This window comes from Pogona vitticeps, chromosome 1 (assembly GCF_051106095.1).
Source record: "Pogona vitticeps strain Pit_001003342236 chromosome 1, PviZW2.1, whole genome shotgun sequence".
NCBI lineage: Eukaryota > Metazoa > Chordata > Lepidosauria > Squamata > Agamidae > Pogona > Pogona vitticeps.
This window is the reverse complement of record NC_135783.1, coordinates 80,317,535-80,336,058: the sequence shown is the minus strand read 5'-3', so window position 1 is coordinate 80,336,058 and position 18,524 is coordinate 80,317,535. Positions and strand designations below refer to the sequence as shown.

At 41.5% G+C, this 18,524-nt stretch overlaps 1 protein-coding gene across 6 annotated transcripts in view; it reads right to left on the bottom strand.

Annotated features, from left to right (window-relative positions):
* NHSL1 (NHS like 1) overlaps window positions 1–18,524 on the bottom strand; it is a 201,226-nt gene that overhangs the window by 117,233 nt on the left and 65,469 nt on the right. For 3 of the 6 annotated variants that reach the window (XM_072996057.2, XM_078383321.1, XM_020777737.3), the window contains exon 1: window positions 16,426–17,903. The exons of the other annotated variants lie outside the window; for them this stretch is intronic. In XM_072996057.2, the coding sequence (XP_072852158.2) occupies window positions 16,426–16,627 (202 nt within the window). In that variant the 5' untranslated portion in view covers window positions 16,628–17,903. Of the gene's footprint in view, window positions 1–16,425; window positions 17,904–18,524 lie in introns of those variants that run through there. 6 annotated transcript variants of the gene reach the window in all.

Genomic DNA, 18,524 nt, shown 5'->3' with positions numbered 1-18,524 from the left:
TGTTCCATAACAAGGAAAAACAGCATGTACACAGTTACACGTTTGGTCTTACATAACCAAGGCTTTCTGAGAGCCTTGGTCCCACAGCTTCCAATTAACCGCCGGCCTCTGCCCACATTATAGATATGGAGGTGGCAGGGATGACAGAGCAATTGGTGGGAAGAAGTGTACCCATCTCCACATGGTCTGAGTTGGGAAAATGACTTGCTGCTTATCATTTTTATCAAAGTGTGACACCATACTCATCACACTTAGCAGAACTGCTGAATCCTATTTACATTGAGGCCTGATTTCAGAAGCATGGTTAAGATACTATCATTTCAGTTATACAAAGCATAGTTTATTCCAGGTATGGACAAGACTTTAGGCTTGCATGATATGTATGAAGTCTATTGAGAAATATTTAAAAAAAAGGTGGCTGGACAGATCAGTGTAAACACACAGCTGGACAGCCATGGGTTGAGAGTTTAATTTATCATTGTGCCTTATAAAATTTTCAGCCTGTGTTGTCTTGCTCAATCTACATAGTGCCACAAAAATGGCAATGGTAAATCTCATTTCTGAGTACTTACTGTATACCTAGAAAACCCTGGAAAATGACACAGTCAGATTTAACTTGATGGCAGGCAACTATTGTATATACATGTATCATATATACATCTATGCATGCACAAGTGTGCATATGTATATACAGTGGTGCCTCACTTAGCGATGTTAATCCGTGCAGCAAAAATTGCTGCTAAGCAATAACATCACTAAGCGATTTTAAAAAGCCCATAAAACGCATTTAATGCGTCCCTATGGGCTTATAAACTAACCTTATGCGAAAATCCTCCATTGCGGTGGCCATTTTCAGTGCCTCTAAAGCGAGGCAAAACAGCGGGCGACCATTTTTTCCCGGTGGCCATTTTGGAACCGCCGATCAGCTGGCCAAAAATGGGGGCTTTGCAATGATCGCTTCCCCGCAATCATCGCAAAACGAATTTTCCCCGTAGGAAACATCGCCAAGCGATCGCTTTTGCGATCACAAAAACAGCGTCGCTAAGTGATTTTGCCGTAAAATGGAGCGATCGCTAAGCAAGGCACCACTGTATAAGATATCCAATGTGGTGCTGTGGATAGGGGAACAAACTAGAACTCAGGAGACCTGGGTTTAAATCCCAGCTCCACCATGGAAACCCACTGAGAGGTGGGGGGAGGGGCACTGGTAAAAACACTCTAAATATCACACACGCCTTGAAAACCCTATTAGGGTCACCATAAACTGATTCTGATTTGTGCATACTACTCACTGTTCATCCTCCCTGAAACTTTCTTCCTTTCATCAGCACAGCTGGCATCATTTTGTTGTTGCTTTTTGCAAAAAACAACTGCAAATTAGAACTCCTTCCTGACCTCTTGTAAATCACTCTTATATTAATCTATGGATCCAGATCTACCACTGCTTTATTGAACAACAGCAAAAATATTGTCCATCATCTGAAGTAAACTTCAGTGCAGTGCTTCTGGGCTCTGTTAAACAACAGTTTCCTGCAATGCCCAAACAGGAAACAGTGATTTAAGCTCTGACTGTATACCAGAACTGCAAAACATGGTTTGGTCTTGGTTTGCATACCACAACTGTAATCATTGGTAGTCTTTAAGATGCCACAAGACAGTACAGTACTGTTCTTGCTACAATAGATTAACATGGTTATTTCTCTGAAACTGGTCTGAGAAATGGACTGTTGGTCTCAGAACAAATGTTACACCTTGTTGGCTGAGAACAAATGTTACCCTCATTTTTCTCCTTCCCTTCTCTTTTCTTATACAGTATATCAATAAAGCACAGGTGTGGTTAACTCCATATAGATGGGGAACCAAGGAACCAAAACTTGGGAAGGAAGGAAGAAGCCACACTCACTGACTTCAAACCACTGTACTACCTTAAAATACTGGTGGAAAAACTATTGCCCATCTGACATTGCTGATATTTGGCCATTCTGGGAAACAGAAGCTAGAGTCCGACATCATTTGGTCCCCATTCTTAGTCTAATGCAGGGGTCTCCATACTATGACCTGCGGGCCACATCTGCCCCGCCTTGCTGTTTTATCTGGCCCGTTCACTTCAGCCCATGTGTGTGGGCATGCATGTGTGCATGTGGGTCTGTGGGCAAGGAGGTGCGTGTGTGTGTTCCTGTTCCTTTGGCCCTCAAAGATGTTTAAAATATCCAGTGTGGCCCTCACAGACAAAAGCTTGGAGACTCCTGGTCTAAAGGAACACAATCCCTTTTTTAAAAACAGGAGGCTTACTTCATTTATATTCCTTGTTATCAATATGTCTGGATAAGGAGGTGATACTGGTAAAACTACTTAAAAACTCATACACATAAGCTAGAGGCTACTTGACAGCAATATGTTTGGATAAAGACTTGAAGTATGCTGTGTGCTTTAAAAATTACAAAGCACAAGTACTACACTAACTGCACCAGTTTCCAGTTTGTTTCCAAGGCCAATTCATGCACCTAATTATCAGCTATAGAGCCCTAAAGCAGCTTTTCCCAATCTTGTGTCCTTTAATTGTGTTGGGCAACAACTCTTACCATGGCCACACTGAGAGAAGGACACAGTAATCATTAACAAGTATTAAGCTCAGGAGAGGCAGCAATTAGATGGAAGCAGGGGATAAAGTTATCTGAAGGAGCACCTCCACCTGCCTGAAATTTGCAATCACCAGATGCCCTATTATATGTCCCACCATCAAGAGAGGCTAAACTGGGGAGCACCATGAAGAAGGCCTTTTTTCCAGCAGCACCCCAGCTGTGGAACAATCTCCCTAGGAAGGCTGGATTTACTCCCTCGCTGTCTGGCTTTAGATGTGCTGCAAAAACAGTTTTCCTACACCCAGATTTTGATGATTTTAAAAATCCCACTCTACGATCTGTTTGTTTTTCAAATATTGTTCTGTAGAACAAAGGACCATTCAAAAATACATTTTAATCAAGACATTCCTTATACATGAAGGAGAACCTCTTTGTTACACATTTTTTAAGAAGCCAAACCAATCAGTCTCTGTATTAGTACTTACAAGCATGTTTGCTTTCTTAGCCAGTTCTGCATGAAACAGATAGCTTCCTTAGCATTGTTTTTTTAAATGATATCTCATCCTATATACAGACATGAAAGAAATGATGGAAGACTACTCGTGTATTATCTAGATCTTTTTCAATACAAATATGAAAAAACCATAATACAAAATTCTCAATAGATGATGCATTATCTCTGAAAGGTTTCACTCAAGAAGTACCACTAGTTAATTTTGGAAAGTGTATACAGTATAGTGTATATGTAGATACTTCAGTGGTGCCCCGTATAACGACGTTAATCCGTTCCAGGATTAACGTCGCTATATGGAAACATCGTAAAGCGAAATAAAAAAGCCCATTGAAATGCATTAAAACCTGGTTAATGCGTTCCAATGGACTGAAAACTGGCAGGGACAGGGTGGGTGGGGGATCCCGAAGGCTTCCAGGCAAAAGCCTGGGACCCCTCCTCCCTGTCCCCGCCGCCCCGCGCTGCCTTTCCTAGCCGAGATCGGACTCCCAGGAGCCCGATCCAGGCTGGGGAAAGCGGCGGGGGTGGCTGCCAGCGAAGGGGACAGGGTGAGTGTGGAGACCCCTCCACCCTGTCCCCGCCGCCCCGCGCTGCCGAGCCCAGGATGCCTGACAGGCATCGGGTCTCCCCACCTTCCCCCGCGGCTTGGATCGGACCCGCGGGGGCTAGCCCTGCCACGGCTGGACTCTTGGGAGTCCAGCCATGGCAGGGCTAGCCCCCGCGGGTCCAATCCAAGCCGCGGGGGGAGGGGGGAGAGCGGGGGGATCCGGATGCCTTTCAGGCATCCCGGGCTCGGGTCCCACCCGCCGCCGGTTACCCAAGGCTGGGTAACCGGCGGCGGGTGGGATCCGAGCCCAGGATGCCTGACAGGCATCGGATCCCCCCACCCTCCCCCCGCGGTGGCCTCAGAAGGACCCTTCGGAAGGGTCCTTCGAAGGCCACTGCAGGCATTTTCCCCCAGCTGAGTGGCGGCAGCGCTCCTTTGGAGGCTCCCGCCGCTCAGCTGGGGGAAAATGGTGCCTATGGGGAAAACATCGCAAAGCGATTTTTCCCCATAGGCACCTTCATTATACGATTGCAAAAGTGATGGCATTTTTGCCATCGCTATGCGAATTCATCGTTAAACGGGGCACTCGTTATACGAGGCACCACTGTACGTATTTTTTTCAAGAGTGTCCAGCAATATGAGGGGATCTTCATTTTGATTCCCAATTACTGTCAAAAGTTTCTATACCTGAGATGGCAGGTAACTTCTAAAGCTTCATCATGTTGAAATCAATAACCCTGGGTTCCTGTATAAAGATGCTCTCAAGCAAACTCAGCTTCAACACGGTCTCCCAAGCAAATTTTTGAACAGCAACAAAACGATAAAATTTTGGACAATTCCGTATTTTCCCATGTATATGACCCTCTCGATGTATAAAACAACCCCCTAAGTTTGATCTTTGATGGAGATGGAGGAGCAGTTAATGGGCAGCTGCTCCTCCACCTCCATCTCCTGCTGCTGCTGTCTCCACTGCCCGCCCGATCACCTCTTCCAGTGCGACTGCCAGGGCTCACCTATATTTATTTATTTATTTATTTATTTATTTATTTATTTATTTATTTATTTATTTATTTATTTATTTATTTATTTATTTATTTATTTATTTATACTCCGCCCCTCTAGACCATGTCTACTCAGGGCGGCTTACAATATAAAATATATCAATATAAAATATATATAATCATAAAAAATACAACTACTATATTAGTTAAAAACAATTAATTTAAGAAAGGATTACCAAGATGGGGTAGGATAAGGAAAGAAGAAATAATAATAATAATAATAATAATAATAATAATAATAATAATAATAATAATAATAATAATAATAATAATAATAATAATAATAATAATAATAATAATAATAAAGACTTAGCTGACTGGAGGGAAGGCCTGCCTAAATAGCCAAGTTTTTAACTGTCTTTTAAAAACACCCAGCGAGGGTGCCAGCCGAATTTCTGTTGGAAGGGTGTTCCACAGCCGAGGGGCCACCGCCGAGAAGGCCCAGTTTCTAGTTTTTTTTCCTTCTGAGCCTCTCTCGGCGTCAGACACCTCAGCCGTCCCTGCTGGCTATGACGGGTGATCCGGGTAGATCTGGGTGGGAGAAGACGATCTGCCAAATATTGAGGTCCCCAACCGTTTAGGGCTTTATAAGTGATCATTAGCACTTTGAAGTCGACGCGGAAATGGATGGGCAACCAGTGCAAAGCAGCCAGAGTGGGGGAGATATGCTGGTGTTTTCTCACCCCACTAAGGAGCCTGGCTGCCGCATTCTGGACCATCTGAAGTTTCCACATCAGCCTCAAAGGCAGCCCCACGTAGAGTGCGTTACAATGGTCTAATCTCGAGATTACGACCGCATGTACTAGAGTAGTGAGGGCCCCCCGATCAAAATATGGACACAGCTGGGCAATCCGCCATAGATGAAAAGAGGTGGAGCGGACTACGGACGCCACCTGGGTTTCCATGGTAAGCGATGGGTCCAGATGTACCCCCAAGCTGCGAACCTCATTCTTTGCGGCAAGGGTCGTCCCCCTGAAAGGGAGTTACCTATACCGCTGATGGAAGGACCACCCACCCTCAAGACCTCCATCTTGTCCAGGTTCAGCCTCAACCCATTCGACTGCATCCATTCCAGTACAGTCTCCAGGCAGCGCTGGAGGGACAGAACGGCATCCACTGAGGTAGATGAAAAGGAGATGTAGAGCTGCGTGTCATCAGCATACTGGTGACACGAGGCTCCACACCCCCTGATGACCCCCCCAGAGGCCTCATGTAGATATTAAACAGCATTGGAGAGATTATCGACCCCCGTGGAACCCCGCAATTGAGGCTCCACGGGGTCGAAACCCTCTCTCCAAGCTGTACTCTCTGGGGCCGGTCCTCCAAAAAGGAACGGAGCCAAGCAAGCGCTAGGCCACCTATTCCTAACTCAGAGAGCCTCCCCAGGAGGATACCGTGGTCAATGGTATCAAAGACCGCTGAGATGTCAAGGAGGACCAACAAGGAGATATTGCCCCCATTGGCCTCCCTCAACAGGTCATCCATCAGTGCGACCAGTGCCGTTTCCGTACCATAGCGCGGCCTGAAGCCCAACTGGAATGGGTCCAGAGCACTGGTTTCGTCCAGAAGCGCCTGGAGCTGATCTGCCACCACCCTCTCAACCACCTTGCTAAGGAAAGAAATGTTGGCAACGGGCCTATAGTTTCCAATGTCGTCCGTCGCCAAGTTTGGTTTCTTCCTAATGGGCCTAATGAGTGTCTCGCTGAGGGCAAGGGGAACCTTGCCCTCCTGGAGAGACCCATTAATTATTGCAGTGGCCCATTCTGTTGTTACAGGCCTGGCTGCTTTGATTAGCCAGGCCGGGCAAGGGTCGAGAGAAGAGGTGGAGGCCCGACAGCGATCAAACGCCTTGTTCACCAAATCTGGCGTCACAGGCTGAAAGGAATCGAGAATTACCGGGCAAGGCGGGGCGCTGGACATCTCTGCTCGATCCATTGTATTTAAAAAGGAGAAAGATCATGGTGGATGGCCTCCACTTTAGATTTAAAAAACGCTGCAAACAGCCGCCTTGTCCCCTGCCCTAAGGAGATGATCACTGGAGGAGGTGATCCAGCCGTGGCAGCAGGAAGAGGCACCAAAACATGTGCAAGTGCTTGTTTGCCTCTGCCTCCACCACCGGAGGGGCCAAGACTGCAACGTGAGCTGAGCCCATCAGTCCCACTGGAGGCGATGATTGGGCAGGTGGGGGAGGCAGCAGCAAAAGGCACCCAAGTGCATCTGACTGCTCCTTCGCCTCCCTCTCTGCTTCCTGCTGTTGCCTCTTCGGCCACCAGAGGGGACAAACTGTGAGCTCTGGAAGACGCAATTGGGCAGCGGTGGCAGCAAGAAGCGCCCGGGTGTGCACGCGACTGCTTCCTTCTGTGTATTAAACGACACTCAATTTTTTTTCTATTTTAGGAAAAAAGTGTCATTTTATACACCGAAAAATACGGTAATTATCTGCAAGCTTACTCAGCTAGTACAAGGAAGGAATCCCTTTTGGAGGAAAGAGAAAAAAAAGATGCTATAACCAAATTTCTGTTTATCTCCTTTGTGGCTGGCCTATAAACTTCTGATTGTAACCCAACCAACTATAAGAGCACTAATTTAGTGACCAGGCTTATGCATCCAAACCATCTAAGTGACTATGAGCTGTCTATCCCACAAGCTTACTCAAGAGATATGAAATTAAATCAGTAATTTTCTTTTTCCCTGAATTCTTTATTTTGTACTCTTAAGTGGTGTTCTTCATTTTTTTTTAAGTCAAAAAACACAATTCCAAGTTCTAAAAAGGAGAGGGAGGAAATTTTACAAGAGGATAAGGATTTGTAATAAATATACTAATACTGTACATCTAATGTTTACAGTGACCCCTTCTTACTCTCATCTAGTAGCATCATGGCTGCATAGCGTCTTCTGCTTCAATCATTTTCAAGGAAAGGGCTGAAATGACTTACAAAAGAAAGACTGATCCTTTCCTCTGTTATTCAGGAGAGTCAAAGAACAAAAAGATTTCCTCCCCACTCTCTGTTCTGCCGAACAATTTCAATTTTATCATATACCATTATCTCCCACAGTTCTACAGAAACCTGAATTTCATAGCCAGTCATACTATTGTCATCCTGTTAACCTAAACCACAGATACACTTGATAAATATACATGGGGACATACAATAAATCATCTACTACAAAAAATTATATTTCTAATTATGAACAAAGCATATATAGAAAAAAGCTCTGTACATGTATCTAACTAACTCAACAGACCATAGCCCAAACTACGTGTGAACAAAGGGAATTCCATTTACTGCGCAGTCCCAAAGAGTGACTTTTTTAAAGTGCCAAGCTTTAAATTTCAGTTTCTGTACCCCCACAGTAATTTTGTGTGTATGAAAGCCATTGTGAATATCTTCACAACTTGTACCCTTATGAACCTCAACCGGATGAAAAATCCAAAATAGCCCTCACAGCATTTAGGTATTTCACAGCATTTAGGTCAAGAAGGAAAACATGTGGCTCATATGCACATACACCCAGGTGTTTCTGTATGGGGTACCCCTCAAAACTACACCATCATAAAAATATTTTGGTCAAAGCCCACTGAAAGCAGTTTAAAACAATGAAACAATGTTTTCTTGCAATTTGTTACTGAAAGTTATTGGGAAGTTTCTATAAAATAAGCATTTCCTGCTTGTTTTAAGAGCTTTTTCTCTTTTGATAGCAGGGTGGATTGGATTAAAATCCCAATTTAAATTTTAAAAATCAGATTTTTTGATTATTTAAATAAAATATTGATTTTAAAATTTTTTAATCATGATTTAAATTAATGTTTTTTTTTAAAAAAAAACCAATTGATTTTTATGTGATTTCAGCAACCCAACAGTAGCTGGAGGCAACACTGGTCCCTAAACTAACTGTTATTGGCCATCCTACTTTAAATACGATAAACGGCAGTTGACCCTGTCCTCTTGGCAAAGGCATATTATTTGAACAAAATACATAGAAGTGCATCCGGATTGTCATGAGTAATGTTTACAAGACATTGTCATTTGATATTCTGAAGCAGTCTCCAGTTATATATTATAATTATAAGGCAACATGTTAAAAATATGTTTTAATTCCAACACAGAACCACTAACTACATTTATCTGCACAAAGTTGATGCCAAACATCTCCAATAATTTAAAATAGCTTGCCATGCACTTCCCCCACTCCTCACTTTTTAAAAACTGCACTGCAGCCTCTATTATTACAAGTGATTCAGGCTTTTATAGTTGCTGCTCAATTACAGGGGGGAAACGGTTCTCTTCTCCCACCCCTTACCGTGCTCTGTACAATGGGTTTCTTTATTTTATATAAGTCGAGTGTACAATAATGCTACAATCGAAATCGAAGCACTATGTTACCCCCTCCCCCTGCCCTCATTGCTGTCTGACTGTGTGAACGTGCATTAAAAGAAAAACTAGTTCATGCAACAAATTCTAGTGGAAATGTAATGAACAAGAGAGAACATAAATCTTTACAGAGGTAACAATATATAACATAGTGACACATAATATATCACACACAAAGCATGTTTGCTTTACCGATTTGTCATTTTTCTAAAATTTAAACTTAAATCTAAATTTAAAAAGAAGTCCAATGTGAACCACAAATTCTGAAGTAGCACAAAAAAACTGTCTTTAGATAACTGAACTAACATCAAAGTAAAACCCTCACACTATAGCAAAATATTTTGATTACATTTTTACCTTTACTCTTCACCACTTCTCATTTTCTTGGTCTTAGTTTTACATTTAAATCACTGTTTATTTCTATCCAAAGTGATGCAAAGTGAATGAGCACCTGACAGAAAAAAATAAGTAAAAAAAACAGTGCCTTGCCTTCATTCCTATAGGAGCTACACTACATTTTCTCTTAAGAGTCAGCTGCTTTAAGCTATAAGGTGGCAGGGCAGATGCAGTGGCTATTATGCTCTAAAAGCATATGATTTAGCTTAGCTCCTCAAATGATCTTATAGAAGAAGAAAGAGATCACAAATTAGGGAGGGAGAAGGACAGTGATAATTCTTTTTTCCCCTTTTTCTACACTTAATTTACAATAAATGGGAAGAATGTTTCACAAAGAGGGGGTAAGACTGGCTGTTTCTTCATTTATCTCTAGCCACCTAGAGTGGTCTTATAGAACAGATGGGCGGGATAGAAATCAAATAAATAAATAAATAAATTATCATATGATTTTCAATAACCCAACCTTCCCCTACCAAGTCTGGGAATTAGGATGTTGTTCACAAAGCAATAATTATTTTTAAAAGGAAACATTTAGAAAAATAACCTAAGTGGGCTGCAATTCACAAAAGCCCAACCAAATAAAATGCAACATTGTGTAAGATGCTACAAAAACACTTTGGGGATTTAACCAAGTTGCATTCATATGCTTCCTTTCTTCTCAGGGCATCCAATCAGTACCTCCATTCTTGTTTTTCCATTTCACTCTCACAGCAATCCTACAAGCAGTGAACTAGTGAATTTGGGGGTCTAAATTTCATAGCTGCATATGGTTTCCACAATCTATGCCTGACACATTCTCCAGTACGTCACCACAATGACTCTAACCAGGATGCAGGATAAACAAACTTTGCTGGCTTCTTAAGACTTCTCCCAAGAGGGAAAAGTTACAACTCTTTTGTTCACATGACTCAGACTTTCTACTCTCACCTGAAGTTCCTGTCCTGTCTCCTTCTGCGTCTAGACCCAACGTTTCTGTTCCTGACTGGAATTTTTTTACAGTTGATGTAGTGGGAGAGTCATCTTTGGGCCCTTCTATCAAAATGTTTTTACCTCGCAGACAGACATTGTCAAACACTTGCTTAAGGAAACATGATTGTATCGGCCATCTGAACTAGCCTTTTGATGCTGAGTCATGAATGAGAGACACACAAAAAAGGTAGGATCTTGAAGTAAGCACTCTCAGAAAGAGCTGTGATCTTTGTGTAACATTTCCATATACAGACACTTGTGACTGTTCAAGATGCAGCCCCAAGTCTGTTAAACAGGAAACTGTTGCCTAATTCAGCCTTCTTACGTATGCTGTTTAAGCCTGCTGTTAATGTTTACCTTGATTTGACTTTAGAATCAACAGTCCCAACCTAAGAGCAGCACTGAGCTTGAAATTGCTCCTAGTAATTTTCAAGTCACTTACAATGAAGTAAACTGCACAGGACACTGCTAATATATACAAGTATTTCAGTCAGAACTTCGTTTTTAATTCCCTGATCACTACTCCTTGTACATTTTCCCCCCCAAGAGCACCAGCATTCTGAACACTTTGACCAAACACCTCTTCTGACTCCGGGAACTTTAAAAGGATTTGTAGTTTTTAAATGTAAACATAGCAAAGTGTAGCTTGAGAGATGATAAGCCCAACTGAGTCACTTTCACATAAAGGAGGCAGAATGCTGGCTTCCTTAGCTTTTCTTTTAATTTTTTTTAAAGTTTCATGGACTTTTGCATGATTTTTTTGGTTTTGTCTGGACTGATAATATAAGGGCTTAAGAAGAGGCCATGCAACATAATTAAAGGGTGTTTCCCCACAAAATTCCTTTCAAAGTAGCCATTACCTATAAAAGTGGGATCCAACAATTTGGATTCACAGTGTCAGGATCTGAAATTCTGTGTTTGCTTTTATTAGGTTGCTGGCTTTCGCTCTCCTTCTGTCTGCTTCTTCCACCTACCATTCTTACAAGCAGGGCCTCAAGTAGGAGAAGACAGAAATACATCATGGAAATACCTAAGCAAGATGCAATATGGGAATATCCTCCTGGAAACTGAGCAGCACAGATTGCCAGCACGTTTACTACAAGATCCATATAACTGCAGAGTAAGTTTCAGGACAACAAGAGAACAATTAAAGCTAGCCCACATACAAAAAATATATATCTCCCAACACTTACATTCCCCTGCAAAGCTGTTTGAAAGTTCTCTACAACTCCCAAGATGATTTTTCAAAACCTATCTGTAAGCGCTGGCGGGATATTTTCTTGACAAATTATTCGTGGCTTCAACTATTTCAACTTTGGCAAGCAGGCAAATACTTTTTTCATCTTATAATCTTTATCTTAATGATTGGTTGTCTACAAGAGATTTTAAAATTTTAGATTTTTGCTTTTAATATGTTTTAAGAGCTCTTATCTACTATTTTAATACTATTTTGTTTAATTCTTTTAAAATATTGCAATAACTTACTGGTTTTAGCTTTTAATATTGTTTCTTTTTCCCTTCTCAGATTGCTGCCTTGTTGTGGCGAAGGGGCTTGAGTAATTCAGAGAAGCTATGGGCTATGCCGTGCAGGGACACCCACGACAGACAGGTCATAGAGAAGAGTTCTGAGTACTGTACTGTAAACGCAATCCACATGGAGCAGGAACTGGCAAGCCACTCCAGTATATTTGCCAAGAAAACTTCAGAGACAGAAACCAAAGGCTAAAAGATAGGATGCTGGAAGATGAGCCCTTCAGGTTGGAAGGCATCCAACATGCTACTGAGGAAGAGCAGATGACAAGTAGAAGTAGCTCCAGAGCAAATGAAGTGGTTGGGCCAAAGCTGAAAGGACACTCAGTTATAAAAGGAAAGTATGATCCTGCAAACATAAATACTGCATAGGAACCTGGAATGTAAGATCTATGAACCTTGGTAAGCTGGATGTGGTCAAATCCAGCTTGGTAAGCTGGATGGCAAGAATAAACATTGACTTCCTGGGCATCAGTGAACTAAAATGGACGGGAATGGACAAATTCAATTCAGATGATTATCATATCTACTATTGTGGGCAAGAATCCCGTAGAAGAAATGGAGTAGCCTTCATAGTCAACAAAAGAGTGGGAAAACCTGTACTGGAATACAATCTCAAAAATGATAGAATGATTTCAATATGAATCCAAGGCAAACCTTTCAACATCACCATAATCCAAGTTTATGCACCAACCACCGATGCTGAAGAGGCTGAAGTTCAATTCTATGAAGACTTACAACACTTTCTAAAACTGACACCAAAGAAAGATGTTCTTCTCATTATAGAGGATTGGAATGCTAAAGTAGGGAGTCAAGAAATAAAAGGAACAACAGGTAAGTTTGGCCTTGGAAGTTCAAAACAAAGCAGGGCACAGTCAGATAGAATTTTGTCAAGAGAACAAGCTAGTCATCACAAACACTCTTTTCCAACAACACAAGAGGCAACTCTACACATGGACATCACCAGATGGGCAATACTGACATCAGATTTATTATGTTCTCTGCAGCCAAATATGGAGAAGTTCTATGCAGTCAGCAAAAACAAGACTTGGAGCTCATTGTGGCTCTGATCATCGGCTTCTTATAACAAAACTCAAGCTTAAACTCAAGAAAGTAGGAAAAAACACTGGGTTAGTCAGGTATAATCTAAACCAAATCCCTTATGAATACAGTGGAAGTAAAGAACAGATTTAAGGAACTAGATTTGGTGGACAGAGTGCCGGAAGAACTATGGATGGAGGCTCGGTTCATTGTCAGGAGGTAGCAACAAAAACCATCCCAAAGAAAAGGAAATGCAAGAAAGCAAAGTGGCTGTCCAACCAGGCCTTACAAATAGCAGAGAAGGGAAACCAAATGCAAGGGAGATAGGGAAAGTTACAGAAAACTGAATGCAGACTTCCAAAGAATAGCAAGGAGAGACAAGAGGGCCTTCTTAAATGAACAGTGTAAAGAAATGGAGGAAAATAATAGAAAAGGAAAAACCAGAGATCTGTTCAAGAAAATTGGAGATATTAAAGGAACCTTTTGTGCAAAGATGGACATGATAAAGGACAAAAATATTAGGGACCTCACAGAAGCAGAAAACATCAAGAAGAGGTGGCAAGAATACACAGAGGAATTATACCAGAAAGATCTGGATGTCACAGACAACACAGATAGTGTGGCTGCTGACCTTGAGCCAGACATCCTGGAGAGCAAAATCAAGTAGGCCTTAGAAAGCATGACTAACAACAAGGCCAGTGGAGGTGATGGCATTCCAGGCGAACTATTTAAAATCTTAAAATATGACACTGTTAAGGTGCTACACTCAATATGGCAGCAAGTTTGGAAAACTCAGCAGTGGCCAGAGGACTGGAAAAGATCAATCTACATACCAATCCCAAAGAAGGGCAGTGCCAAAGAATGCTCCAACTACCGGACAATTGCACTCATTTCACATGCTAGCAAGGTAGGCTTTAGCAGTATGTGGATCGAGAACTCCCAGAAGTACAAGCTGGATTTCGAAGGGGCAGAGAAACTAGACCAAATTATTAACATGCGCTGGATTATGGAGAAAACCAGAGAGTTCCAGAAAAACATCTACTTCGGCTTCATTGACTATGCAAAAGCCTGTGACTGTGTGGACCACAACAAACTATGGCAAGTTCTTAAAGAAATGGGAGTGCCTGACCACCTTATCTATTTCAGAGAAATCTATATGTGGGACAGGAAGCATCAGTTAGAAGTGGATATGGAACGAATGATTGGTTCAAAATTGGGAAAAGAGTATGACAAGGCTGTATATTGTCTCCCTGCTTATTTAAGTTATATGCAGAATACATCATGTGAAAGGCAGGACTGGATGAATCCCAAGCCAGAATTAAGATTGCTGGAAGAAATATCAACAAACCATAGCTTTAACTATGCAGACCTTTGTCGGCAAGGTGATGTGTCTGCTTTTTAAGATGCTGTCTAGTTTTGTCATCGCTTTCCTCCCAAGAGGCAGGCGTCTTTTAATTTCATGGCTATTGTCACCATCTGCAGTGATCAGGGAGGCCAAGAAAGTAAAATCTGTCACTGCCTCCATATCTTCCCCTTCTATTTGCCAGGACGTGATAGGACCAGTGGCCATGATCTTAGTTTTTTTTTTTTTATGTTGAACTTCAGACCATTGTTTGCACTCTCTGCTTTCACCCTCATTAAGAGGTTCTGTAATTCCCCCTCACTTTCTGCCATCAGAGTGGTATCATCTGCATATCTGAGGTTTTTCTAGTAGTGATATATGGAAGTGAGAGCTGGACCATAAAGTATGCTGACCGCCAAAGAATTGATGCTTTTGAATTGTGGTGCTGGAGGAGAACAAACCTATCAAGGAAATCAACTGTGAGTGCTCACTGGAAGGACAGATCCTGAAGCTGAGGCTCCAATACCTTGGCCATCTCATGAGAAGAGAAGACTCCCTGGAAAAGACCCTGATGTTGGGAAAGTGTCAAGGCAAGAGGAGAAGGGGACAACAGAGGATGAGATGGTTGGACAGTGTCATCGAAGTGACCAACATGAATTTGACCGAACTCCGGGAGGCAGTGGAAGACAGGAGGGCCTGGTGTGCTCTGATCCATGGGGTCACACAAAGAGTTGGACACGACCTAATGACTAAACAACAAAAACAATTGTTTCCTTTTTAATACTGTAAGTCACCTTGAGTTCTTTTTAAAAGAAAAGTGAGACACAAATATTTGAAATAAGTAAATATTTCTCTGAAAATGCCAACAAACTGATTATACAGTTTCTAAGATGATTATAATCACCCAGGTGATGATTATCACCAGAGCCATCCAGGAAAACACTACTATATTATTTTTAAAACATGGCATAATTTGCAATTGAGTGGATTATAATCATACAGCTAGTCATTAAGGGAAAGCTTGCCTGAAGAAAAAGGTTTTCACCTGTTTGCGGAAGGCCCACATAAATGGGGCCAGCCTGGTTTCTTGTGGGAGGGCGTTCCAAAGTCTGGTAGCAGCAAAAGAGAAGTCTTTCTCCTATGTCCACACCAAATGCATCTTTGAGGACAGTCTGAATAAGAGAAAGGCTTCTCCTGTTGATCAATAGCCAGGCAGGCTCATAAAGGGACAGACATGGCTTGGGTCCAAGCCGTTTACAGCTTTATAGTTCAGAACCATTCTTTCAAGATTTCCCAAAATGGACAATAATTACTGCAACATGCAAAAAAAATCCCATTCATCAGTACTGCCAAGACCTGATAAAATACTGGGCTTGCTTTATATGCAGCAGCAAACAAAGCTTTTGAAAAACACTTAAGTAAAAATGTGTTTGATCAGTCAGAAGAAAATAACAGGTAGTGTTGAGAGAAGTACTCAGAGGAAAAAAGAAATTATGAGTAACACCCACCTCCTTCAATCAGTTAGGCCAATACTTCTGTCCAGGACAAAATGCAACATGATTGCATTCACAACATGGATGGTTCCACCCATGTTATAATAAAACATATTTATATCACATAATAGAGGTGAGTCTCCATTTATTATTGTCCATGCACATACAGAAATGTCCTTGACTCCACCCTCTAGCACATTTCCTGCTCCTCCAACTACCCCTGGATAAGAGGAGCACTATTTCTTGCTCTTTTAGATTCTAAAGATTCCCACACAATTTACGTACAGTCTTGTTTGTTGAATACTTATCACAAGACGAGTTTAAAAACAGTAAGAAAAAATGAGACAAGAACACTTTCTACTTGTGGGATTTTTATGATGGATGCTCTTAAGAATTACACAATACAAAGCAGCAGAATATACTGAAAGGAAACACCTGTCACAAAGTTCAAAATGTCAATAAAATGCAGTTTGTGGAGAAACAATCAAAAAGGAAAGTGTGAGGCAAAATGATGTAGAAGTTAAAACTGAAATGATTAAAATCACACTAACAGAACCCAAACAAATAAAACAAAGATCACCATTTCTGTGCTGTGGTCTGTATGTCCAGCTTTCCTCTTCTTCCACCTGCTGCCCACATAAAGACGTGAGTTCACCATCACTACGGAATAACCTTTTTGTCTGTTTCGACAGGGTAGAGAAGTTTATCCAGCTCACTGCATGTGAAAGGGATCCCGAATTAGGTTTAAACCGGAATGACTTTGATACAGCCTCCTTTTTCATCTTCTCCGGAAAAAAGCAACAACCACAGCATGCAGTTTTAAAACAACAGTCCTTTCCTGTCTCCTTTTTTCTACTATCACTGCTTCTTGAGATTTAATTAAAATACTTTGTTCAAACTAGATGGAGCACAGGACTGAGTGGCTGTGCCCATGCAATCTTCCGGAGGCTCCTTATGCCTTCAGTGTTTCGCAAGCTCCAAGCAAAACACAGCAGAAACAAGAAAAATAGAACGGCACACTGAAAACAACCTTCAGAACAGCAGACTAGAACTGTGCAGAAGTACAATACAGTACCAGCGTTTATCCAGCCCTCGGCTTTTTCCAATGTTCATCCAAGCTCCATCTCCTCTCCAACGTACAATTTTTCCAACAATATGCTTGTAATCCAGTCTGCAATCCCGTATTGAAAACAACAGCTCCTCGAGTCAGGAAGACATACATGCTGCTAACAAGTCATCCAGACCAGGATATAAACTAAAACACCTCTCTTTTTTTTCTGTGTGGAAAAGGCAATGCCACTCCGATTCCCTGACAGTATCCATCCTGTCCATCCCTTTAATTAAAAGCGTAGAGAAGGCTCTCCAGACAGATTCTCCTTAACAATAAAAGAGACTGCCTTGCTATAGCTATCAGTTAGGATTAGAGTGAAATACGATAGGTTCCTTCTCCTGAAGGCATGGCTACAGAGGCGGCAAACTCCTCCTTTCCAGGGCAGGCAGCTAACAGAAGAGCAAACTTCTGAACAGAGAACACAAAAGTACGATAACTCAAGGACACCTCAATCAGTTCACACAAGAACCAATAAACATCTCATTCTTTAATTAGCACATACATCATTTAATTAGAACATAATTTCATGGATATGTACTGCATACCTACGTAGATGGTTCACAAACCTTATCAGCACTAGTTTTACTGGTGGTGGGAACAAGAACCATAAATAAACAGAATGTTTTCAAGAGAGGTGTTCTGTTATGTTTGTTTATTTTTACTTAGCTTTTATCACCCACATTAACACAAGCAAAGAGTGACAGCATTTCACCTACATCATGTTGTTTCTATAATTTCAGTTTCCATCATGAAAGGATGGTCACATATTCTTCAGTTTAATTAAAGTTCTACTAAAAAAGCAAACGAATTACTGAAAAGCCCATATCAATGCTCAGCATTCCACTTTCCTGAAACTGTTTGAGGAAGCCAGCCGGAAGAGGGTGGAAACAAGACACAGCAAACATCCCATGGTACAAAGCAAGAACAGTCTGTCTGCTTTTAAGAATCTGATCCCAAGGAAGTAATATTTATATGTTCAGAACTTTCACTGGAAGAACTGTGTTCAAAAAGGCAATTCCTGGAGACACACCAAAAATCACAGTGAGTTGTATACTTCTATACATTCAATATGTATTCATCAGAACTCTTAGGTTTAGTCCCTCAGTTTGTACATTCTACAAGCAATCTAACTATGAAAGATTCTTTCCAGAACTGCAGGCTTTGCCTTTTTAGATTCAAAACAAACTACTGCCTGGTGGGGGTGGGGTGGGCACTTGGGTCAGAAAACAGCAGAAACAAATTACATTTTTGCCAGTTAAAATCCTACTGTAGCTCTTGTCCCAGGAGAGGCACAACAGCACTAGCAGAAATATGCAGAGTGCTTCCCACAAGGAGTGAAACACTATTCAGAAACTATTTAAATAACTCTTTCATCATTGAAAAGATACTGTTGGTTTTGTGATTCATAATGAATGGGTAAGACTCAACTGTCTGCTTGGGAAATTAACAACTAAGTACTGTATCAGATTACCTATGAATCAGCTAGGCACACTAAAGTGACCTTTGGCTCCCCCAACAATAAACTGGCCAACTGTATTCCGTAAATAATTTAAGAGGCTACATTTATA